Raw genomic sequence first — 25,534 nt, 5'->3', positions numbered from 1 at the left:
AATATCACAGGGATGTACATCCCCTTTTGATATTGTTCCTTATATCCTGGGATGGACAAGATAATACTAGTGGCAATATCGCAGGGGTTTTACACACCCACTCTGCTTTTGTTCCGAATAACATGATATGACTCTTAGTATCACGGGGGGGTACATCCTCCTGTGATAGTGTTTCTTATATTCAAAGGAAGAGAATATTACTCCCAATATCGCAGGGTTTGTACACATTTCCTGCGATATTGTTCCTAATATCCCGAAGAGGAGAGCATAATATTTCTCTCAATATCTCAGCGGGTGTACACCTCATTTCTAATATTTTTCATAATATCCAAGATGGGAGAGGATGATAAGACTCCCAACATGCCAAGAAGTGTACAGCCGCCTGTGATATAGTTCCTAACATCCAGGTGGGGATAGGAGGATATTATTGCCCATATCGCACAAGTTGTAAAACCCCTTCGATATTTAGCCTACGAACCTGAGGGAAGAGGATGATATTACTCCCAATATCGAAGAAGGTGTACACCCCCCCTGAGACACTGCACCCAATATCCACGTTGGGTGACGATGACATTATGCCCAATATAGCAAGGGATGTACACAATCCCTGGAATATTGTTCCTTATATCTAGAGTGGGAGAAGACGCTATTACTCCCAATAACGCAGGGGCTGTGGCTGTACACCCCTTCTGTGATATTATTCTTAGTATCTTAGGCAATAGAGGATGATACTACACCCAATATTGCAGGAGGAGTACACCCACCCAGTGATGTTGTTCTTAAGGTACTCCACCTCCCTCCACCAGGGATATCGTTTCTAATATCCAGGGGAAGAGAGGATAACATTATGCCCAATATTGCAGGGGAGTGTACACATCCTCTGTGATGTTGTTCCTAGTATCCAAAGGTACAGACGATGATGTTACTGGCCATATTGCAGGGGGTGTACACCCTTCTGTGATATCATTTTTGGCATTCAGTTGGGGAAAGGATAACATGAATCCCAGTATCTCTGACGGTGTACAGACCCGTGTGATGTAGTTCCTAATGTACAGGGGAAAGAGAAGAATATTGGTCTCAATATCGCAGGGGGTGTGACCACCCTGCCCCCTGTATGTTGTTCCTAATATGCAGCGGGGTGGAGGCTGATAGTGCTCCCAATATCCCAGAAGGTGCACACACACCTGTGATATAGTGCCTAATATCCAGCGGGAAAGAGGCTGATTTTACTTTCGATATCGCAGTGGGTGTACACCGCCCCCAACCCTGGGGTATCGTTCCTAATATCCAGGCAGGAAGAAGATGACATGACTGACAATATCGAAGGGGGTGGACAACTCTTCTGTGATATGGTTCCTGATATCCAGGGGGTGAATGGATGTTATTACTCCCAATAACGTAGGAACCGTACAGCCACCCTGGGATTTTGTCCTTAATAACCACAGGGGATAGGTGATATTACTACCAACATTGCAAGGGGTGTACACCCTCCTGTGATATTGTTTCTTATATCCAGGAAAGGAGAAGATGGTATTACTACCAATATTGAAGAGATATACAACCGCCATGGGATATTGTTCTAAAGATACAGGTTGAAAGAGGATGAGACTCCATCCAATATAACAAGGGGTGTACATCCCGCCTGTGATGTAAATCGTAAAACCTAGAAGAAGAGAGAATGACATTGCTTCCAAAAACACGGGGTGTACACCCACCCTGTGACATCGTTCCTGTCATCTAAAGATAGAGATGATGATATTACTCCCACCACCAGAGAAGGTACACACTCCCCTGTGATATTGTTCCTCATAACTTGGGGGAGAGCATGAGATTACTTCCAGTATGACAGTGGCTTGACACCCAGTCTGTGATATTGGTTCTGCACACCAACTCTGTGCCCCTCGTTTCCCATGCGTTCTCTCCACACTTTTGGAACCTCGGGGGAGGCTTTGTCTTTGGTTACAGATGAAGAGACGAAGGGTCTGAGAGGTTAAGCAAGTTTGTTACTGGAAAGTGGTTCCGATCCAGACCCCAAGAGAGGTTTCTTGGATCTCACAGAAGAAAGAATTCCGGGCGAGTCCATAAAGTGAAAGCAAGTTTATTAGGAAAGAAAAGGAATAAAAGCATGGCTACTCTGGCCGGGCGCAGCGGCTCACTCCTGGAATCCTATAACTTTGGGATGCCGAGGCAGGTGGATCACCTGACGTGAGAAGTTCGAGACCAGCCTGGTCCAACATGGCAAAACCCTGTCGCCACTAAAATACAAAAGATTAACTGGGCGTGGTGGCAGGTGTCTATAATCCCAGCTACTAGGAAGGCTGAGGCAGGAGAATCGCTTGAACCCAGGAGGTGGAGGTTGTAGTGAGCCAAGATCACGCCACTGCATTCCAGTTCGGCCAACAGAGCGAGACTCCATCTCAAAAAAAAAAAAAAGAAAAGAAAAGAAAAGAAAATAAAGAATGGCTGCTCCACAGGCAGAGAGGCACCAAAGGTCGCTGGTTGCCCATTTTCATGGTTATTTCTTGATCATATGCTAAACAAGGGTTGGACTATTCATGAGTGTTCTAGGAAAGGGGTGGGCAATTCCCAGAAATGAGAGTTTCTGTCCTCCCGTCTGAGACCATGTAGGGAAACCTCCAGATGTTGCCATGGCATCTGTAAACTGTCGCGGTGCTGGTGGGAGTGTCATGTAGTAGCTAATGCGTTATAATTAGCACATAATGAGCCGTGAGGACAATCAGAGGTCACTCTCGTGGCCATCTTGGGTTTGGTGGGCTTTGGCCGACTTTACTGCAACCCGCTTTATCAGGAAGGTCTTTATGACCTGTATCTTGTACCGACCTCCTATCTCATCCTGTGACTAAGAATACCCAGCCTCCTGGGAATGCGGCCCAGCAGGTCTCAGCCTTCCTTTACCCAGCCCCCATTCAAGATGGAGTCGCTCTGGTTCACGTGCCTCTGACAAGTTGGCCTGGGTTGAGTGTTCCCTAGTGTGTGGTTGTTGGAGCTGTTCCTAGGAGTAAGAGGTATTGTCAGTAGGAAACAGGCCTCTGTTAGCCCGGGGGCTGGCACTCTGCCCCATTATATCGGCCTCATTTTAGTGGTGACAAAACTGGGGCTCAGAGACATCAACTCCCTCATCCCGAACCCCCAGACTGTCAGTGGTGGGCTGGGGTTTGAATGTGGGGCTTGAAGACCCCTCATCTCCTCTGGTCCCCCAGACTCTGCTGCCCAAGAGGAACAGGATCCCAGGATCCAGGCCCCTCATGGCACCAGCCAGGGTGGGCGTAGATGGGGAGGCAGAGTTCCAAAGCCTCCCGGACTCTGAAGCAGGTCAGGGACAAAGAGCAACCCGGACCTACGGGCCCCACCCCGAGAAGAATGGCTGCAGGCCCGGCCCAGCGGGCAGGAGGTCTGTGTCCTCACTCAACGTGACGGCGCTTCCGGCTGCTCCAGCCAGGCCGTGCTGTCTTCACGTTTCCAATCATGCGGCCTCCCCTCCAATTCCCAAACCCAACCCACAGAGACAGCGATCTGGGGTCCACGTGAGGTTTGTCAGCAGCTCTGACCCGCTGCTTCCCGCCAGCCCCGCGGCCGGTTCTGGAAAGCTCTCTGCTGCCCCCTGGTGGGGAGGCTTAGGGTAGGGCTCTGGCTGCAAGCATGGGGTCCCAGAACCTCCTGGCTCTGTCACCTCTGCTGGGTGGAAAACCAACCCAGGACTGAACCAGTGACACCTGTGGCGCTCCCAGAACCTCCTGGCTCTGTCACCTCTGCTGGGTGGAAAACCAACCCAGGGCTGAAGCAGCAGATGGGTGCCTGATTCCTTATTATCAGAGCGCTGCCCACTGGCAAGTCTCTCTCCGGACCTCAGCTTCCCCTTCCATTAAACGAGGGGCTTGGGGGATACCAAGGAGGGGTAACTGCTTAGTGAGGATGGGAGGTTTCTTCTGGGGAGATGAATACATTTTGAAACTAGATGGTGTGGGTGGTTGCACAGCACTGTGAATGTACAAATGCCACCACATTATTTGCGTTGAAAGAGTTAATTGCATGCGATGTGAAAATCACCTCATTTAAAGTGTTTAAAAGAGGGGTCTGGGAGAGTGCAGTGTGACAATCACGTGGGACACCCACAGTCTCTGAACGTCAGTTTCCTTGCGTAAACTGGCAAAGAGACCGTGTGAACTGTATTCCCTGGGGCCAAGAGATTCCAAGAAAGAAAACCTGGGATTCCTGGGACTGGGATGAGGGCCGGGGTCCGGAAGGGGAGGGTGTGGGTGGGGACAGCTGGGGGGCAGCCCAGATAAGGCTTTCAATACAGGGTAGCAGCGTCTACACAGGCGAAGATCCCTGCATCTCACTTCCCGCAGGGCTGACCAGTGGCCAGAGGTGGGACTGGCCAGGCTCGGCCCAACCAAGTCTGGGAGCAAAGGACACTGAGTGAGGGATCCCCGGGGCCACCCTCACTGGCCTGCGGCTCTCCTGACACCACGAGAGAGGTCCAGGAGCTGACCTTGGGTCCTAATGGGGGACACCTTCCTGGCTGCAGGCTGGCAGGGTGGTGTGGTGGTCAGTGTACTGGGCTCTGCGTGTCTGCCTCTACCTGCTGTGTGACGGTGGGCCAGATACCTAACCTCTCTGTGCCTCTAGTTCTTCAATGGCGAACAGGGACACTAGCAGCTCCCACATCCGGGCACAGTGGCCTGAAGGTTAAAGGCAAGGGTGGCACGAGACCTACCGCAAGAACTCTGAGCAGGGAGAGCAGGGAGCTGCCCAGAGTTCAATCACCATCTCCACTCTGGCCGCCGAGGAAACCAAGGCTCATGGTGACCTGGCCCAGGTCTGTTGGACTCACGGTCCTTCTCATCCCCAAGATCAGAGGGCTGCCACCAGGGAAGCAGCTGTCCCCTAGACACAGCCCAGGAAGCACACAGGGAAGGATGCCATGGGGACTTCGGTATGTTTTTGCAAAAAAAAAAAAAAAAAATTTATTGCTATTTGAACCCTGCTTTTATGCTTCCATTACCCAGAAAATGAGCTACGGGAGACACCAGGAGAGGCAGGAGATCATCCTCCTTGCACAAAACCCACTCCCCCTCAGATACTGTCCTCAGCGAGGGTGGCTGGAGGCCAACCAGGGGGTCCACCCGCAGAGTGGCAGAGGAGGTAGGTTGACCCTGTGGACGCTGAGCTCTGTGGCGAAGGTCCTGGCCTTCTGGTAGAAGAAGAGCGACTTCTCGCAGTCCAGGAGGAAGTTGTGGGAGATGGTGGCTGGCCGCGTGTAGATCTTCAGCTGTGCCTTGTTGCCCAGGTCCACGGCGGCTGCCAGTGCCAGCTGGTAGTACCCGGCTGCATCAAACGGGTCCTGAAGGGGACAGGTCATGGTCAGCAAAAGGGGGACTCGGAGCCTGTCTTCCCAGAGGCCGTTCCTGTCTCCAGGTCATTCCACATGTCCATCCGATGCTGGCTCACCCCATGAGCCCCGAAGCCTGTGACACTGCTGTGGTCTCAGCTGCAGGAGGTGGGGATGACCCTGACACCCCCGGAAGCCTTCCTGACTGCCCCTACACCCCACTCACCCCAAGCCTCCTGCCCCAGTGCCACTCTCTCTGCAGGCAGTGGCTGCTTTCCCCATGGGCTGAGGTCAGGGCAGATCTTGCCTGCTCTGAGAGTTCCATGCAGGACCCGTGGCTCCAAGCCACAGCAGGGGCATGGTGTTGAGTGACCCAGGCTCCCCTCTGGCCCCTGTCCATGCTAACCATTTCCAGGCCCTCCACGGGCCAGGCCAGGTACAAAACCATCTCACAGGTGTCCTCTCTGGCAATGTTCCCTGAAATATTGACGGAGTGTGACTCCCCAGACATCCACTCCCATTTTCAATGCGTCTTTGGCTCAAACTCACCATCCCTGGGTTGGGATGCCATCTCCCAGACCTCCTCCTTGACCCTCCCATCCCCCACCCGGCTTCTCCCCAGGCACCTCCTCCACATGGGGTCACCCAAAGGACCTCTCTAAGACCCATGCCTGGCCTGTCCCTCTTTACCATCTCAAGATGGCTCCCAGGGCCAATGACAAAGTCCAACATGCAGCAGTCCATTCCTTCACTGCCCCGCCCCACACACGGAGCAGGGGCGTGAGAAGGCCCCGAGTCACTGCCACTGCTCATCCAATGCCCCCTGGCCCAACCGAACACTGGACTCTGTGCTGGGTGCATGGTTGAGCCTAACGTCCTTGCTTCCAGTCTGAGGGTCCTGGGAGTGAACACTGACCACGCAGGGTGGCCCGGGCTGTGGTAGAGGGAAGCCCAGGAGGCCCCAGACTCAGCCGGGGGTGGAAGGCAAAGGCTTCCTGAAGGGGTGGGGGCTTCCCAACTAAACAGGAAGGAGCCAGCCAATACATATGTCTCTGCGTGTGCCTGTGCATGTGAATGTGCGTGTTTGTGTTCCTGTGCGTGCATGTCCCTGTGTGTGTGCCTGTGTGCATGCCTGTGTGTGCATGTCTGCGTGCGCATGTCTGTGCGTGTGCGCCTGTGTGTGCCTGTGCCTGTGCCTGTGTGCATTTGCGTGTGCATTTCCATGTGCCTGTAGTGTGTGCAGCAGCTAGTGAGTGACAGCGTGAGCCAGTAAACACCTAATCCACACTATTCCAGGGCTCACTCTCATGTGTAGACTAAAGGGGACCCCATTTTAGAGGCAATTGGCAAAGATGCCCATTTACCCCTGCTTCTCTGCCAGCCTTCCAGGTCCCATCCAGCCTGGCTTTTTCTCCCACTCCTCTGGGCCCTGGGTCCAGAGCCTCCTATACAAGGAGCAGGGTGTAGCCTTGGAAAGACAGCCGCCCTTGGGGAATTCCAAGGGGGCCTCCCTGTGGGAAGCTGGCCTGCACTGACAGCATAGTCACGATGAGGCCCAGAGGGCTGTGCATGAGAAGGAGGGCTGTGCATGGGAAGGAGGGCTGTGCATGGGAAGGAGGGCTGTGCATGGGAAGGAGGGCTGTGCATGGGAAGGAAGGCTGTGCATGGGAAGGAAGGCTGTGCATGGGAAGGAGGGCTGTGCATGGGAAGGAGGGTTGTGCATGGGAAGGAGGGCTGTGCATGGGAAGGAGGGCTGTGCATGGGAAGGAGGGTTGTGCATGGGAAGGAGGGCTGTGCATGGGAAGGAAGGCTGTGCATGGGAAGGAGGGCTGTGCATGGGAAGGAGGTGAAGGAGGCCTCTGTCCCTCGACCCCAACCATGGACTTTGGCCTCTCAGGTATTACTTGGCGCTTTCCTTTCTCCTGGACAGGCGGAGTGGGCGGCAGGCTTGACCAAGACAGATAAAGGCCTCTTCTGGGAGGTCCGTCCCCCTGGGTCTCAGTCGAGCCCCTTAGCGGTGAGCAGCGTCCCCCTGGGCCTGATACTTGGCACCTCCCTATCTGGCTGGGACTTGGGAGGCCACAGAAACCACGTCTGACCACCAGGTGTCGCCAGTACTGGGTGGGGGCCTCCCGGGCAGCCCCAGGCCTGCGGTGGAGTATACGGGGCAGGGTCTTAGGGCTGCCCCAGCTCCTCATGTTGTTCTAAGGCCCCCAAGATCTCGGCCCCTGGACTGGAGTGCCCTGGCACCTCAGCCCGTAAGGAGCACTGACACGAGGCTGGTGTGATGCTAAGGAGGGGCGGTGCCCGCTGGGCAGATGGGTGGAGACACCACAGATCTCAGTCCGCCAATCCCAGCTCTCCACCCCTGCAGGGCTGGGGGCAGAGGGAGCACAGCACCTCCCCTCGAGACACACCCGACCTAACAAGGCCTCAGCCTGGCTGGCTGGGGCCCCGCCCCACTGCACCTGCCCTGAGCTGGGGTTTCCCTGTCTGTGAACCCAATGGTAAGACACTGGTACCACCCCACCCTTCCTGGGTGATGTGAAGATTCAAGGTGTCTCGGGACTCCAGGAAGGAGTTGCTCAGTGCAGGCTGGCACCCTGGGCAGGCTTCCTAGAGGAGGCGCCAGGATTTCGGTTGGATCTTGCAACGTGGATTCAATGTGAGGATGATGCCGTCCTCTGAAATGTCACTCTCCCGACCCTGTTTTCTTTGTTAAATTCACCTTGACACTTGACTGTCAAGACTCAGCTTTGGTGTCACCTCCTCCAGGAGGGCCCCCTGACTACAATCCCCCTTCTTTACCCAGAGGCCACCATTGCCCACTCATGTGTCAGCCTCCCTGGCTGAGACTGAGTTCTTGAGGGTGGGGCGTGGCCATCTGGGGAGCTGGGTTTTACCTGCTAACCTTGCCGGCTCCTCCAGCTGGGTGTAGAGCTCCAGGGAGGCCACTGGGCCATTCCTAAGAAAGGCTGGAACCCAGGCCTCTGGGGTCCGGGTGGAGATCCCACTCCAAGGGGGCTGGGAACACCCTGAGCCCTGCCCCTCCCACCCACCTTCAGGTCGTAGAAGATGATGTCACGGAGCACCAGGTACACCTTCACGTAGTAGAGGGTCTCCTCGTTGAACTCCAGCGGCGAGTTACAGAGCTAAATGGCCTTGAGGTAGAAGTGCTCCGCCAGCTTGCCATGGCCCAGCCGGTGGTGCAGGGCGGCCAGCCGGTGGTGCAGGGCGGCCAGCCGGTGGTAGGCCACGCGCTCGTTCAGCCGGTCCCCTGGGGTGCAGGCCAAAGGGGCAGGTGTGAGGATGTGGCTCCCTGGGACAGGGAGGGCACATGCCCCTCAGGAGCAGGTATACAGATCCCAGGCAGCACACCTGGCTTGTCTCCAGGCACCTGTGGTCACCTGGGCAGCTCTGGCCGTTCCCTTCCAGGTTCCCAGACTCACTTTCCCATCTGCAAAGCAGAACTAGTAAGGCCTGCCCCTGTCTACTGAGAGGCTTTGGCAAAGTCGGACTTGGATGGCCCAGCTCTGTGTCTACACATAGCCACCTGCCTTTGCTCACTGGTTTTAACCAGGGGAGCCCAAAAGCCATGCAGTCCAGGTGCTCCCGGGCTCCCCGGCTCCAGGCAACCCACAGACGTGACATCCGACTCCTCCTGGGTGTGTCATGATCAGAGCCCCCTACCTTGGGGAGTCAGCTGCACACCTACTGTGTACTGGGCCACGGGGCACAAGGCCCTGGGGCATGTGGCCTGCCTAGGGTTCCCTGTCTCTGGAGGGGGACAGACGACCCTGGCACAGCACCAGGGGATGCCCGGCCTTAAGGGGCAGACTGCTGGAAGGGGAACTGGGATTTTATCAGCCAGAGAGTCGTGTGGTTGATGAGGGTGGGAAGGGCACAAGAGAAAGGGAATGTGCCACTCAGCCTGGCACATACAGGGACCAACGAGATGCCTGGCATGTCTGGAAGGCAGAGGGCACACTGGGCGGCCCCTGTGGTCAGCAGCGGGAACAGGCAGAGGAAGCAGAGCTCAGTCAGGCAGGGAACTCTGCACTGCGTGAGAGACCTCGGGCTGTGCCCCACAGACGGACGGGGAAGCCAGTTGGGCAGATCTGCCTGCCTGGACAGGAGACCAGGAAAATCCAGCAGCTGTTTCAGCTCCTGCCCTGCAGACCTGGAGGCTGGGCTCTGGCAAAGTGTGGGTCCTGGCAGGGCGGGGGCTCAGGGGACTTGCCCAGAGTGATCCTGAGTGCTAGGGCCATGTAGGCAAACTCCAAGTCTTCCTGGGGCTCCTCCAGTGTGGCCAGCAGTGACACCAGCTTGTTGCACAGCTGTAGCTGCAGCTCCACCTTGCGGTTGTCCGTAGTCACTGCCGGGGCAGGGCCCGGTCCTACCACACAGGCAGGTGGGGTCAGTTTTTTCGCAGCACCCACCTTGCCCAGCGCCCTCCTCAGAGCTCAAACACGTGCTTGGAGCTTCCCACACCCCAGCTATCCCTGCACCTCGACACAGCTCTGTGCTCTGGGATAACACACAGTTCAGACATCCAAGTTGGGGGCTGAAGAGTCACCTGAGGCCCATCCAGCTACACCCGATAGCCTCAGACCAGCCTCTCCCACCTGGGCACCGGAGGTCTGACTGGGGGGAGCCAGCACTCCTCTCTGCTCTAAAAACACCACATTGATCTGTGCCCAGGGCTGAGCCACACCGTGAGCTCAGAGGAAGGGAGAAGCCGTCCCACTTCGGGGTGCATGCAGACCTGGGCCTCCCACTGATATGCTGTGTGGCCTTTGACATGTCCCTGTGCCTCTCTGAGCCTCAGTTTCCTCATCTGGAAGATGGGGACAGGACTTCCCACTCATGGTTGCTTGAGGTCATCAGGTACAAGGGTAGAGCCATTGTCACGTCCAGGCCCCGAGCGTTTGTCCCAGGCAGGGTCATGGTCAATATCATTCCCGGTGAGACCACTTGGAAACTCATCATGTGCATGGGTGGCCCTGCCTCCATTTGGGAGGCCTCTACCCTGCCACACCTGTGTCTCGGCCCTCCAGGTGCCCCACTGAGGCCCACCCACATCAGCCCACAGGCCAGCTCACCCAGTAGAAGGACATGCCTTCCTCCCGCTCCCAGGCCCCATTGAAGAAGATGTCTCCAGCTGCCTCAAACAGCTCCAGCCCCAGGTTGAGGTTGCCTGTGTACAGGTCCACATTCTGTGCCACCTGAAAGGAGACAGAAGTTCCCTCAAGACCCACACCTAGCGAGGTGGCTACGCGCACCTTTGCCAGGCTCCTTCCCCTCACACACTACAGGTACACTTGAGCATTTTTCAGACCCTGTGCATGAGGGCTGCCCCCACCACTGGCATGAGGACAATGAACTGATGCTCCTGAGTGCCAGGAGGTGACTGAGCAGCTGCAGCCCAGGAGCCCGACACCTGTGAATCCTACCACCAGGGCTAGCCCTAGCCCACTCCCCCTGCACTCAAACCAGTCTCCGTGGCCCCCAGATTGCTGGGAGCCCAGCCCCTGGCTCCTTTCTGCGTTGTCACATGCCTGCCACATCAGCAGTGTTTCAGTGTTTGTGGGTGGGCCTGGTCCCCTCTTGGCCATGAGCTCTTGATCCCTCTCCTCAGCTCAAGGAGGTGTGCAGCAGGTGCTCAATAATGAAAGCTTCACCAGGCTCGTGGACTTCACAATTTGTTCCAGATCACACTGTGTTTGGGAAAGCCTCTGAAAACAGCCACTGTGATAGATTCCTTTTGTAAGGAGATGTGCCACGTGTCGCTTGGAGCAAGTTCTTCTGTGTGTTAACTGAGTGGTCACATTATTTGAGCATGTACTGTATACCAGCAAGTGCTGTGCACTGTGAGGGGCCGTGCCTCTGCCCTCAGGGAGAAGATGCTGGCCACCGGGGGAGGATGTGAGGGAACCAGTTGGAGGGAGGGAAAAGGCACACAACAGGTGCTCAGCAGTGGCTTAGGAATGAGTGGATGGATGGATGAATGGATGAGGAGATGTAGACACATGGATGGATGGATGGGTGTGTGGATAGATTAATGCTGGGATGGATGGACGGACGGGTGGATGGATGGACGGACGGGTGGGTGGGTGGATGGGTGGATGGATGGGTGGGTGGAATGATGTGTGTATGTCTGGATGTATGTATGCGTGGGTAGATAATGTATGGATGGGTGGAGGGTAGATGATGTATGTACATGGGGATGGATAGATGGTGGATAGACGAATGTATGGATAAACAAATGGACAGATAGATGAATGGAGGGATGCATTAATAGGTAGATTGGTGGGTGGGTGGATGGATGAATGATTGATGGATGGACGAACGGTGAATGGATGGATGGGTGAGAGGATGGATGAATGGAAGGATCAATAGGTAGATGGATGATGGAAGGATGGATGATGGATGGATGAACAGGTGAATGGATGGATGATGGACAGATGAATGGAACAACAAGTGGATGGATGAAGGATGGATGAATGGATGGATGGATGGATGGATGGATGGATGGACAGATGAATGGAAGGATGGATGGATGGATAGATGGATGAATCATGGATGGATGGAAGGATGAACAGGTGGATGGATGGTTGATAGAAGGATGAATGGATGGATGGATGGATGAACGGGTGAATGGATGGATGATAAAAGGACGGATGGATGAATGGACAGAAGGATGGATGATGGCTAGAAGGATGAACAGGTAAATGGATGGATGATGGAAGGATGAACGGACAAACAGATGGATGAATGGTGGCTGAATGAATGGATGATAAAGGGATGGATGGATGAACAGGTGAATGGATGGATGGATGGAAGGATGAACAGGCGAGTGGATGGATGGAAGAATGAACAGATAAATAGGTGATGGAAGGATGAATGGATGGGTGGATGGACAGAGAGTGAATAGCACAGGGTTCCTCCTGCATCCCTTGCCACTCACCTGGATGTACAGGTCCACCAGCTCGCTCTGCCGCAGGATGTAATAGATCTTCCCTGCTTGCAGCCAGGCATGTGCCTCCTTCTCTTTCCTCTGGAGGTCAGTGAAAATCCCCAGACTTCGTTTGGTGTAGTCCAGAGAGGATTTGTAGGCCCTGGAATCAGACACAGGTGTCAGAACAAGGGCTCTCATCCTCCTGGAACCAGTCTGCCTCCTCCCGTGGGTCTGGTGACAGATGAATCTGGCATGTGGGGACTGGGAACGGCCCTCTTGTGTGTGCAGTGTTCTGCCTTTCCCAGGCTGCTGGGAGGGCCAGGGTGAACACACACGGCATGGAAAAGATGAAGGACATCCTTCTGAGGGAATCGAGCATCATGCCGCCCTGTGGCAGGAGGAGTGTGCTAGTCCATCTCCCCTGCCTCCCAGACATGGCCGGTGTCTTCTCCAGACGCACCAGGAGCCGTTAGTGTTCAGAGGCCATCTAGGCTGATGGTTCTCAAGGTGTGCAGGCATCACAGTCACCCGGAGGCCTGTCCTTATAGCTTGCTGGCCCTGCCCCCAGAGCTTCCGGCTCCACCGGCCTGGGGCAGGCCCTAGAACTCCCACTTGCCACAAACTCCTAGGTGACATGGATGCTGCTCTACTGGTCCAGGGACTACACTTTGAGAAGCATGGCTCTAGCACACTGGCCCATTTTCCTTCTGTGAACCTGAGGTCAAGACCGGACTCAGTCTCCCAGGTCCCTGTGGAATCTGGCGGCTCCTCTGCTCTCTCAGTAAGTCCAACACTCAAGGGGCTGTGACTGCAGCAATGTCACTGGGCCCTATGGGTGGGGTGGCCAGGGCCATGGTTACCCCACCAGGTCAGGATGCTTGGAGGAAGCTGACTAGGCCAAATATGGGATGTGAGACCTTGAAACCCTGCCCCAGAGAAGCAGGTGACACAACTGGCTCTGTCTTCTGTGGGAGAGAAGCCACAGGTGGCTACTGTGGTCACATTTAAGGGGACAGATGAAGGCCAGGAGTGAAGATTCGGGGCAGGCACAGGTAAGATGACAAAAGCCACCATAGTAGGAAGAACAGCCCAGAGTGCACGTACTGCCTCTGCTGGGGTTGAGATGACCTTTGACCCAACAAGGGAGGCTCAAGCTGGGACTCACGGGCCAGCAGCAGCCCTGGGATGACCCCAGGCCGGCCAGCTCAAAGCATCTGATGCCAAAGCACCAAATGATCAAAAGGAGAGGGGCTGCTGGGCCCTGGGCCAGCTTCCCTGTGCCCCTCTCCCTGCCCGTCCCCACCTCCACCACTGCAAAGCCAGCCCTTACCGCTCCGTGCCCAGGGACAGGTAGACCTGACTGAAGGTCTCCAGGAGCTGCCCCTCCAGCACCTTGTCGGCCACCTTGCAGGCCAGGGAGAGCTGGAGATCGTGGTAGATGATGTACTGGGCCTCGCTGGGCATGACGGTGGCTGTAGAAGTAGCACAGCCACTGGACGGCCCGCAGTTGGTCTGGGCAGAAGACAAAATGGAAGACGTTAGTCTCCCAGCATTGAAGTGAGGCTGGCTGTGCTCGGAGGCCCCTGCTTGCCTCCTTCACTCCTCTGTGAGCCTGGGCTCCATAGGCGGGCCGCCTGAGCGCAGACAGGCTATGCACCTGCGCCAGGGCAGACGCTGAGCACACTGTGACATGGGCACATCTTGGTGCAGATGCTCATGGTACAGGCCGGCCTTCTTTACAACTCCCAGGGCCGAGGTTGTGGATGGACACAGAGTGAACAGCAGGGGCTCGGCCCGTGCACCAGGCCATCTATTTCTGCTTCACAAAGACCCTCTGGCCAGGACCAGGGCTGCCTTCAGCCTGAGCTGATGAGGCCAGGGGCACAAGTGGCCCCTGTCGCAGATAGAACCCTGAGAGAGCAAAGCCAAGCGTCATGTCTGCCACACACGGCATCATGTTGGGGGAATGGGATTCAAAGCCGGCCCCTGGCGTTCCCACACATGCTTCTCTCATGCAACCAGGCTCCCAAGCCACAGGCTCACTGGCCTCTCCCAAAGCCTGATTTTCTAGTGTCAGAAACATTCCGGAGATTAACATAGGAAACCAGGTACGCCGAATGGACATCTGTCACACACGCCACCCAACAACAGCCGAATACACAGTCCTCTCGAGCACCCATGGGACATTGCCCATGACAGACCATGTGCCAGGCCACAAAATGAGCCTCAGTGAATGGAGAAGGACTCAGACCAAAGCAGAGGTGTTCTTCAGCTGTACTGGCACAAAACTGGAAATCGACAGTGAAGAAAGTGTGGGAAATTCAAAAATATGTGAAAACTACACACTCCTAAACAACCAGTGAGTCAAAGAGACCATCAGGGAAACCGAAAACTAATTTGAGAAGAATGCAAACAAATGCACAGCCCCGGCCAGTGCGGTGGCTCACGCCTCTCATCCCAGCACTGTGGGAGGCCGAGGCGCGAGGATCGCTTGAGTCCAGGAGTTTGAGATCAGCCTAGGAAACATGGTGAAATCCCGTCTCTATATTAAAAAAAAAAATACAAAAATTAGCCGGGTGGGGTGGTGCACATCTGTAATTCTAGCTACTCGGGAGGCTGAGGTATGAGAATGGCTCAAACTTGAGTAGAAGTTGCAGTGAGCTAAGATGGCACCACTGCACCCCAGCCTGGGCAATAGAGCAAAACTCTGTCTTTAAAAATAAAAAATAGCACAACGTATCAAAAATTCCAAGATGCAGCTAAGGCAGTGCTGAAAGGGAAATTTATAACTGTAAATGTCTACATTCAAAGAAAGAAGAAAAATCTCAAATCAAAAACCTAACCTTCCACCTTGAGAAACTAGAAAAAGAACTAAACCCAAAGTGAATAAAAGGAAGAAAATAATAAACGTGAGAGTGGAAATGGGAAGTAAAAATACAGAGAATGGAAAAACAAAAGAGATAATCAACAGAACCGAAGGTGGGTTTTTTGAAAATAACACAATTGACAAATCTTTCACTAGACTGACCAAGAAAAGAAAGACGGGACACAAATGACTAAAATCAGAGACTGAGCACCATGGCTCACGCCTGTCATCCCAGCACTTTGTGAGGCTGAGGTGGAAGGATCGCTGGGGCCAGCATTCAAGACCAGCCTGGGGGAACATGATGAGACCCCATCTCTAATAAAAATGAAGAAATAAAAAATTAAAAACCCAAGTTTCTAAAATCAGAAATGAAAGAGGAAACATTATTGCCGACCTGACAGGAATAAAAGGATTCCATGAAAACACTACGAACAATTGTACACCAACAAACCAGACCATCTAGACACAACAGCCAAACTCCTAGAAGGACACAAACTACCGAAAGTGACTCAAAAATGACCCCAAGGAAGCATGTGGGTTATCAGCCCCTCCCTCGGTCTTCTCGATCGTTCAGCGCAGGGTGGGGAGACAGGGAAGCATGATCCCCGTTTCCTGGCCTGCATTTCCAAGTCTGAATCCCCCAGCACCCCAGGGAGGGCCTCGTAGGAGGAGGTGCCACAGGCTATTGTGCCAAGAGCCACTGGAGGCTGCAGTAGGGGCTGGGGTGCTGGGTTCCTGGAGGGTCTCCTTCCAGTCAGAGAATGTCCCTGGGGAAGAAGCCTGGGTCTGAACCCCCCAACCCTCCTTGGGCAGATGTGTGGCACCGGGGCCCCTTCACATGGTCCTTTCCAAAATCTTATCCCTCCTAGGGCCAGGAGTGGGTGCCAGGCCTGTGCTGGAAATGGGCAGGTTTGGTCACAGCCCCTGGGGCTCTGGTCCAGGTCACAGGAGGCACCTCTGAGTGGTCTCACTATGCCATGACAAAGCGCTGCAAGACAGAGGGGACCCACAACAGTATCCCTTGCCTCAGCCATTTCCCTGGACTCAACTGCCTCATCTATCCTCTGTGGCCTAGATTTCAGACAGCCCTGCCCACCTACTGTCCGTTTACTGCTCAGTCTGCAGTGACTGTTCGATAGCACTCTATGGCTCCCCAGTGCTCTTGGGGAAAAGGCCAAGCCACAGCCTGAGGCCCCAGGCTCTGCTTAGCTCTCCAGAAGAGCTTCTCACCATCCAGCACCCAACCCACCTACTCCCAACTCTGCACCTCCCTGCATAAGCCCTGCTCACTCACCCCCACTCACACCCCACTCATCCCCGCTCCCACTCCCGCTCACTCACCCCCATCACACCCCACTCATCCCCGCTCACTCACCCCCACTCTCTCACCCCTACTCTCTCAGCCCTAGGCCTTCACACAGGCTACACCACCAGCCTCTCCTCCACCACTAGCCCCTCATCCACCAACTATTACTTGACTAAATCCCCTCAACCCTCTGGTTCTAGACTAAAGAGGCTTCCCTAACCCAGGGCCAAGTGCTGCCCCGCCATCACGCCACTCACCCTTTTGTGGCTTCTGTGGCCTGAAGCTCACATTCCCACGCTCAGTCCCTGCCACCCGAGGACCCCACAAGCCCCATTTGTGGGTGGGGCCCGGCACACTCTGCACAACGAGCTGCTTTTGCATGAACTGCTCTGCGGCTTTGGGCAATCACCCGTCCCCGTGTCCTCTGTGAAGTGGGATGACAGGTGCGCAGGCTGCCAACATACCAAGCAGATAACACGGGCACAAGAACTGGCATTCAGGGCCTGGCTCATGGAGGGGCCCAAAGTCCCAGCTCAGCAGAGCCTGCCTTGATCCCAGGGTTATGTCTAGGAATTCCCAGCATGCAGGACTTTCAGTGCTCAAGGCAGGATGGTCCCTGGGCAAACCAGGAAGAGCTGGCTGCCTCAATAGGCCACAGAGGGCCTGGCCGTGCATGGGAACTGCCTGTCTCCAGGGCGCTTGCCAACATCTGCTGCTGGCCATGGCTCAGCACTTTCGATGGCGGAAAACCCACCACTTGTTTCCGAATCACAAACCCCAGGTGTGCCCTGACCCAAGTGGCCCCAGAAGGCGCACAGGAGGAACTGGGGCACTCACTCTCCACGTGGCCCATCTCCACGGCGACCAGAAGGGCCCACTCATAGTAGCCCTTGCCCTGCTGGGCCGGGCCCTGGCGGGTGCAGAGGTGGCCCAGCTACAGGAGCACGTGGGTGAAGTCCCGGCCACATTCCCTGACAGGGCAGCCTTGAGAACAGCCGCACGGCCCCCAGGAAGTAGTGCTGGGCCAGCCTGCTGGCACTCGCGTGCAGGCACAGGGTCCCAAAGTTGGCCAGCACCACTGCCTGGTTCCTCCGCTGGCCCAGGTCCCAAGGCGCCCGTAAGGCGCAGTAGTAGCCCTCGGCTGCCTGCCTCATCTGGCCTGTCCTCTTCAGAGCCATGGCCAGCATGTTGGCAATCACACCCTGCTGGTCCTCGCTGGCCACCACTGCATCCTGGACAGACTACAGGATGTTCAGGGTCACCAGGCTCTGTCCATGAAGCACGTGAAGCCAGGGCCACCAGGCGGTCCACGATGGCACGGACTCCGGCCATGAGGAGGCCAGCTTTCTTGGCCGCCCCTCGGGCCTGTGCCCGGCGCCCAGTCAGCTCCTCCTCGTCGCTAAAGCTGCAGAACATGCCGCTCAGCCATGGTAGCGCCACGTCGTACAGGCCACGGAAGCTGGCCTTGGACCCGGGGGCATTCAGGAACAGCAGCAGTGAGCTCAGGGCCTCTGGGTCCTCCCAGTCGTCCTCAGCTTCCAAGAAGAAGGAGGGCTCCTCGGGGTCCTGCAAGCTCACGTTGCGGGATGCCGCACAGAGACCCCAGGACGCTGGCTCCAGGGGGCAGCCTGGGCAGGTCTTGCATTGTTTCAGAACATTCTTCACCTTCGGCAGGGTCTCCTGTGGCTCCAGGCCCAGGCAAGGTGGAGGTATTTCTGCAAGTCACAAAAACACCTAGACAGATGTGAGTCCTTGGTCCACTGGGGGCAGAGTCCCCACATCCCCGACCCTGGCGCAGCTTGCCACGAGCCCTTGAGAATTATGTGCAATGCAAACTCGGGGCCTGGAGCACGTAGGAACTCCGGCACTATGGGGACAGAGAGAACACGCAGGCCCGTGGCCCGACTCTCCTACAATATCAGCCTCCTGTCCTGCTTTGTCACCCACCTGACAGCAAGGTTTTAGGAGACTATGTCAGCTCAGTGACCCCTCAGAGATGCCTTTCCCTTTAGAAAGAATCAAAGCCTTCTAACTGGACCCATGTATACGCAGCACTACAACTACAAACGGAACTTTTGTCAGCATATTGGGCCCCCCGGTGGGGTACAGGAATCCATGAAATCCTCAACAGCCAATCAGAGCTATTGATCAGCTCAAAAGCTGCTATGCAAAATTGGTAAAGCCACCGATGGCACAAGACAGGGGTGTTGTCCCCATGTACCCAGCTCCGTGCAGGGAAACGGACCATCCCTGCAGGAAGGATGGGAAAGCTGCCAGGCCCCTGTGGCCACCTTCACCTTGGATGGTCTGAAAACCTGAAGCCCTCAGTTCCTAAAGGGTTAACAAAGGCCAGACTGCTCAAGCAGCCCACTGGTGTTTGCTGGCTTTGGTGGATTCCTAGCCAAAGCCCCCTCCCAGAGGTGAGCAAACAAGCGCATTTCCTGTTGGAAAACCTGGGATGAAAGGAGGCATTACTGGGAAGGGATAAACCTAGATTTAAACAGACTCTCTGTTTCAAGCTCACATGTAAAAAGTATTTTCTATACAAACTGCCTCCTAATTCATCTGTAAAGCCTTGGAATTAAAAAAATAAATAAATATGATTTAGAGGCAAATGTCTGACTTGACTACACTAGATGAGCTAAGAAATGTCCCCCACCCGGCAGAGGCACACAGCCCCTCCCAGCCACTACCCTGGCCTCCGGGGCAGCTGGAGAGCCACGTGCCTTGGCTCCAGTGACTTTGGCAGAGGGTGGAACCACCCCCTCCCTGAGGCAAACCTACAACAGCCTTCCCTTCCCCTCTGGCTCCCCTCAGGAAGGAGCAGACCCTTCAGGGACCTCAGTTGAGGCCCCTGCAACCTAAGGCTCTGAATTCTGCTACCCACTGAGGGCAGTGTGGCCTCCCATCTCTGAGACAGAGCACAGGGTGAACTGCAGCTTCTCCAGGTCATGAAGAAGGAACCCACAGCTACATGTGGGCCCCAGCAGTGGAAAGGATGCCCCACCTCGGTCGGGCACCAGGTGGGGGCCAGCATGTTCATTGGAAGAAGTGTGGGACCCCACGGCCTCCAGTGCCAGAGTAGACGGGAGGTTCGGGCCCACCTCAGGCGATGTCCCTCAAGTCCCCGACCCACACCACAGAGGGGTGACAGCCGCATCCAATGCCCACCATACTCAGCTCTGTCCCCTCCCCTGGTGTTACTCCAAGGCCCAGCTCATAACCAGAGGAAGCCTGAGCCACGGGCAAAACCCACCTTGTTCCTGCGGCTACTCGGTCTCAGCTTCCTCTACTGAATCTGGCAAGGGAGAAAAGAGAAGAAATGAACACCCCCAGCCAGCACCTCTGGTCCCATGTCAGGTTGATCTGGGTGTGGGTGTTGCAGGGTGAGAGCATTGCAGGGTGCAAGGGTTAAAAGTCACATCATCCTCTTCCCTCCTGGATCATGGGAACAACATCACTGGGGGGTGTACACCTTCTGTGATACTGGGAGTAACATCGTCTTCTGTGCCTTGGAATATTAAGGACAATATCATGGGGGGGCCCGTACATCTTCTGCAATATTGGAATAATATTCTCCTCTCTCCCCCTGCATACTAGGAAAGATATCACAGAGTGGGTGTTCACCTCCTGCGATATGGGGATTAATACCATCTTCTCCCCTTCCAGATATCAGGAAGAGTATCACACGGGGGTGTACGGTGTCTGCGATTCTGGGAGTAATATCAACCTCTCAGCCTTGGAATACTAAGAAGAATATCACAGGGTGGATGTACACCCCCTGCCATATTGGGAGTAACATCAGCCTCTCCTCTCCATGGATATTATGAACAATATCCCAGGCTGGGTGTATGCCTCCTACTCTATGGGGAATCATATCATCCTCTCCCTTCCAGAATATTAATAACAATATCACAGGGTGGGTGAACATAGCCTGTGATACTGGAATTATTATCATCCCCTCTCCCTCCAGATACTAGGAACCATATCACAGAAGAGCTGTACCCTCCCTGTGATATTGGGAGTAATATCATACGCTTCTTCTGTGAATATTAGGAGCAATATCACCGGGTGGCTGTCCATTCATTGCTATGTTGGGAGTCATGTCATATTCTACCCCCCTGGATATTAGGATCAGTTTAGCAGGGTGCGTGTACACCTACTGTGATATTAAAACTAAAATCATGCTCTCTGTCCCTGGATATTAGGAACAACATCACAGGTAGGTATACACCCCCTGCAGTATTAGAAGCAATAATATGATTAATTAGTAAGCATCAATGATCGATTTTAATAATTATCAGGCTGGTCTCGAACTCTTGACTTCAGGTGATCTGCCTGCCTCAGTCTCCCAAAGTGCTGGAATTACAGGCGTGAGGCACCGCCCCCAGCCAACACTCCTTGACATTCCTTTTTGGACCTCAAATTTAGCATACCGAAAACACACTTTTGATTCCCCCTGCTATAACCCACTCCTCCCGGAGTCTTCCCGATGCCAATAACAGCATCTCTAGTCTTCCAGTTACTCAGGCCAAAATCCTTGACATCATCCTTAAAACTTCTTTTTCTCTCTCTTGTCATCCAACCCATTTAAACTCTCCTTTCAAAATATATGCCAGACCTAACCACTTCTCACCTTTCTCATCATTTCCAACCAGGTCCAGCCCTCATCACAGCGCTCTGGGTTACTGCAAAAGCCTCCCAATCGCCAGGCACAGTGGCTCACGCCTGAAATCCCAGCACTTTGGTAGGCCAAGGCAGGTGGATCATCAGAGATCAGGAGCTCAAGACCAGCCTGACCAACATGGTGAAACCCCTCTACTAAAAATACAAAAAATTAGCCAAGCATGGTGGTGGGTGCCTGTAATCCCAGCTATTCGGGAGGCTGAAGCAGGAGAATCACTTGAACTCAGAAGACAGAGGTTACAGTGAGCCGAGATCGTGCCATTGCACTCCAGCCTGGGTGACAAGAGTGAAACTCCATCTCAGAAGGTCAAAAAAAAAAAAAAAAAAAAGCCTCCCAACCCACCTGTCTCCTTCCGCCTTTCACCCTGCCCTGCATTCTACCTTCCGCTCTCAAACATTTCAGAAAAAAAAAAAATTATATCCACAGAGAAAGTACAAATGGGGTGAAATGTTTGGGGAATCTGAGGGAAGAGTATATGGGAATTCTCTGTACTATTTTTGCAACTTTTCCATAAGTCTGGATTATTTCGAATTCAAGAGTTAAACAAAGAAAAAAATAAAAAACACACTATCTCCCTTTGTGAATCCATCCTGTCTTTCCCCTGGCAACTTAAGGACGCTCTCAACTAACACATCTATTTTTTCATGAACACTAAAAGAACTCTTGTCTAGTTTTCACTTTCTGTGCTTGGCAGTAGAAGAGTGTGTGTGTGTGTGTGTGTGTGTACTTCATATATATGTGTGCATATATATGTGTGTGGTGTTTATGTATATATAGAGAGGGAGAAATATATATATGAATATATATATGAATATATAGTATATTTACAATGGTAATGTGTATATATATAAATATATGTGTGTAGATATATATAATACATACCCCATAGCCTGTCCTTAACCAGTTCTAAACTTAGTCAGAAAAACACATACCTAAGCAGAGAATTTCAAAATAATATGATGAATATTTTGATAGAGGGATGTGTTGCTATGGAACACGCTGCTAAGACACAAAACCTCCTAGATGGGACAATGAATGAATGAAGTTTTGCACCTATAGTCGCCCCCTCTGATATCCCCTCAAACCTTTAGAGTTATATGCATTTGCTTCCCCCAGGACCCCCGTTTCATAAGGGTTAGTCCTAGAGTCTAGCAAGTTCCTACTACAGCTGGCACACATATGCCATTCAAGAAACAGTGGCGGAGTGAACGACGAGTTAAGAGCCATTTGTCAGCCAGTGCTCAGTAATACAACATGCACTGGTGTGCAAATTATACTTTTGTTGAAAGCAACAGCAGGATCACAAATTATCTTTCCAGAGAAAGCAACCCTCAAAAGCTTCTTTACCCTACTAAAGCACATTATAAGAAGCGCCCCTTATATAAAAGAAAACCTCCTCATTCGTTATCAATGGCATGTAAACCTAATAAGCCTCCGCCTCTGATGACATCTCTTCCATCCCCAGGGCTAGATAAAGGAGGTTCCGGAAACCCTGGTAGTTGTGAAGGTGGCTCCCAGCTCTGACAGTCTTGAACCCTGCGGGCACGGAGGTCACACAGCAGAAGAACAACCGAGGGAAGCATCATCAGGCTTCGAATATGTTTGAATCAGAGATGGCAAATAGGCTGCAGCCAACTGAAAACACCAGAGATTCATGGTGGCCACCTGAGGGGTTATGCTCTTAAAAAACAAAAATAAAAATTAAAAATTAAAAAATTAAGAAAGGAAGCGGTCAAGAATCCATCAGGTCTGACTGAGACGTGTATCAGTGACTAACACCCTGTATGGCAAAAATACTCCGGTGCGCTTTGGGTACTCACAGCTTCAGCAGTATTCAAAGGCGTGTGCTTCCCTAAGACTAAGCCACGGGAATACCCCCAGCAACACTGCCAGGAGAAACGTCTCACATGGATTTGGCTAGAAATACAGTTGTCTTTAACAAATTAACACTGAATAGATCCTGACTTATTAGAGCCTGTGAGAATGACATTCTCAATGATAACAGTTATCACTACAATCTCCAAACATCTGCGATCCTGCAGGGAGGAGCTGTGACAGTGCAGGCCAAGTGTCCAGAATGCTTCCCAGACTGCCTGTTAAAGAATAAAAGAAATGAAACCCCCCGTAAGAATGTCTTCACTCACATTTAGCCAGTTGTTCCTTTGTGTGCATCTCTGTGCTAAAATGGCCATTCTTCCCCACAGCCTGAAGTCATATGCTAAAATAAATGAGACTCACATGAAGCCAGAAACATGCAGATGCGAGGAAACCAACACAAACGAAATCGGCTGGAGAGCGTGGCCAGGAGGATGGTACTTCCTAGGAAGCAATTACTTCATCTCTGCCCATGAAGCAGGCAGCTGTCATTGTCCCCCAGGCCCACGCCAGCCACTCGAAGTAGGTTCTAACCAAACTACCTCCAACAAGCAATGTAAATACACCACACAACTGGCTTCTGAAAGGACACCTTGCAACCAACAAGAAACTGTTAGCACAACTTTGACAAACTGTGCAACTAAAAACCTTGGAAAGGGATAAACACTGCCACATTTTGACTCAAATACTGTTACGTGGTAGCACTGCAATAATTCACTGAAATGAAAGAATGAATGAGGAATATGTTTATATAGGAATCAGAGGAAGCATGACTAATCATTTAAAGAAATAGGTCAAGAAACTGCTACGTTCAAATGCTACCGTGAGACACTGTCAGGGCCTTAGGCAAATTCACTTCTCTTGGTCCTGTTTCTAGGTTCATCAAAAACCAGCTTTGGACTAGGGAATCTGTTGCTTCCCAAAGCCTTCCTTCTGTGATTCCAGCCCAGATTTTAGGACTGCTCTCCCACTTGGTATATGAAAGCACTTTCTATGTAGAACAGCAAGAGTACATTTCTCTGTTGAATGCGGTTTGGGACCTACTCTATGAGGAAGAATATCATCATGTAACTTTAAGCATGACGACAAGGCGCACTCTAGATAAGGATAACACATAAGATGTGGCCATACACTTGTGCATGCCTGGCAGGGAGATGGAGAAGGCTCATTTAATGAAGCCGGGGTGCCCGTTGCACCTGAACATCCTCAGTCCATGTCAAGTTCACAACGTCCTTCTGACATCAAACCACAGGTATCACATACTTTTCCATACTTTCCACCCAAGATTAAAGTATGCAGAGCACCGTGATAAAGACACCTCCATTCCCAGCATGTTGGCTCTCATTCCGTAGAATTACATACTTTCGGTGCAAAATGGTGACCAGGTTGCAGCGGCAAGCAAGACTGGGCTCAGTGGGGACAGCAGGCCCTGCAGGAGCCACCACTCCTGTCGACACAGTCTGATGCAGCTGCAGAGAAGCTGTGGCTGAGGCCATTCACTTTGTGAGAGAACCGCACAGGAGGGAAAAGGTAGGGAAGGTCGGGAAGACGGCAATGTCATGCTTCTGAGCCCAAGCCAAGCCATCGCATCCCCTGTGACTTGCACTTATATGCCTAGATGGCCTGAAGTAACTGAAGAATCACAAAAGAAGTGCAAATGCCCTGTCCCACCTTAACTGATGACATTCCACCACAAAATAAGTGAAAATGACTGGTCCTTTCCTTAAGCGATTATATTATCTTGTGAAATTCCTTTTCCTGGCTCATCCTGGCTCAAAAAGCTCCCACACTGAGCACCTTGTGACCCCCACTCCTGCCCACCAAAGAACAACCCCCCTTTGACTGTAATTTTCCTTTACCTACCCAAAACCTATAAAACCGCCCCACCCTTATCTCCCTTCGCTGACTCTCTTTTTTGGACTCAGCCCGCCTGCACCCAGGTGATTAAAAAGCTTTATTGCTCACACAAAGCCTGTTTGGTGGTCTCTTCACATGGACGCGCATGACAGGTAGGTGCAGAGCCAGGGAAGGACCTGTGATGAGAACAGAAAGGAATGCGTCTCCCTGTACACACACTCGGATTTTATGACAATGTGCGCAGGGGGCTGAACTGGATGCCTGAGAACATTCCTCCAAGTTCTTTTGCTGATTTTCTAAATATTGGTGTAAAATCTGAACTCTGACAAAATTTTTTTAAATCGCTTCAATCAACATCTTTGTCTAGTGCTCAGCATCATACCTACGTGATCATCTAGAAAAGCAACTTCTCTTCTAAGGCTCACATCCTCCTATTAATTCTCAGGGATTTTACAAGGGAATGCACCTCTCATTCGCATCAAGAACTGTGGGGCAAAGAAAGAGAGATCAGCCTGTTACTGTGTCTATATAGAAAGAAGTAGACATAAGAGACTCCATTTTGTTCTGTATTTGAGATGCTGTTAATCTGTGACCCTACCCCCAACCTTGTCCTTGCAAGAGACATGTGCTGC

The 25,534-nt window shown here is 53.0% G+C and overlaps 1 protein-coding gene across 3 annotated transcripts; it reads right to left on the bottom strand.

The window, feature by feature from the left end:
- Positions 1–106: 106 nt before the first annotated feature.
- Positions 107–25,266, bottom strand: LOC140711292 (SH3 domain and tetratricopeptide repeat-containing protein 1-like). 3 transcript variants are annotated; one of them, XR_012092447.1, is made up of 6 exons: positions 17,321–19,355; positions 13,642–13,823; positions 12,321–12,471; positions 10,456–10,578; positions 8,413–9,749; positions 5,260–5,365 (listed from the first exon to the last, which is right to left on the bottom strand). XR_012092447.1 is itself a non-coding variant. In XM_073014235.1 (5 exons), the coding sequence occupies exons 1-5, from the start codon at positions 17,897–17,899 to the stop codon at positions 5,111–5,113; spliced, it is 1,290 nt and encodes a 429-aa protein (XP_072870336.1). In that variant the 5' UTR covers positions 17,900–19,355; the 3' UTR covers positions 107–5,110. The 3 variants fall into 3 exon arrangements, 2 of the variants coding, with proteins under 2 accessions (XP_072870336.1, XP_072870335.1); XM_073014235.1 differs by lacking the exon at positions 8,413–9,749 and having other exon boundaries at positions 107–5,365; XM_073014234.1 differs by lacking the exons at positions 5,260–5,365; positions 8,413–9,749; positions 10,456–10,578 and adding an exon at positions 19,740–25,266 and having other exon boundaries at positions 10,585–12,471; positions 17,321–18,198.
- Positions 25,267–25,534: the final 268 nt, after the last annotated feature.

This window comes from Chlorocebus sabaeus, unplaced genomic scaffold (genome assembly GCF_047675955.1).
Source record: "Chlorocebus sabaeus isolate Y175 unplaced genomic scaffold, mChlSab1.0.hap1 unalloc_scaffold_517, whole genome shotgun sequence".
Taxonomy (NCBI): Eukaryota; Metazoa; Chordata; class Mammalia; order Primates; family Cercopithecidae; genus Chlorocebus; species Chlorocebus sabaeus.
The sequence above is the reverse complement of the archived record's forward strand: the minus strand, read 5'-3'. Positions and strand labels throughout refer to the sequence as shown.

Excerpts from the sequence above, each read along its gene's own strand:
- LOC140711292 (XM_073014234.1), bottom strand. The coding sequence starts at position 17,899 with ATGTTCTGCAGCTTTAGCGACGAGGAGGAGCTGACTGGGCGCCGGGCA. Across the intron at positions 13,824-17,320 it reads GGAGATGGGCCACGTGGAGA|ACCAACTGCGGGCCGTCCAG; the intron begins GTGAGTGCCCCA and ends TCTTCTGCCCAG. Across the intron at positions 12,472-13,641 it reads CTGTCCCTGGGCACGGAGCG|GGCCTACAAATCCTCTCTGG; the intron begins GTAAGGGCTGGC and ends GTCTGATTCCAG.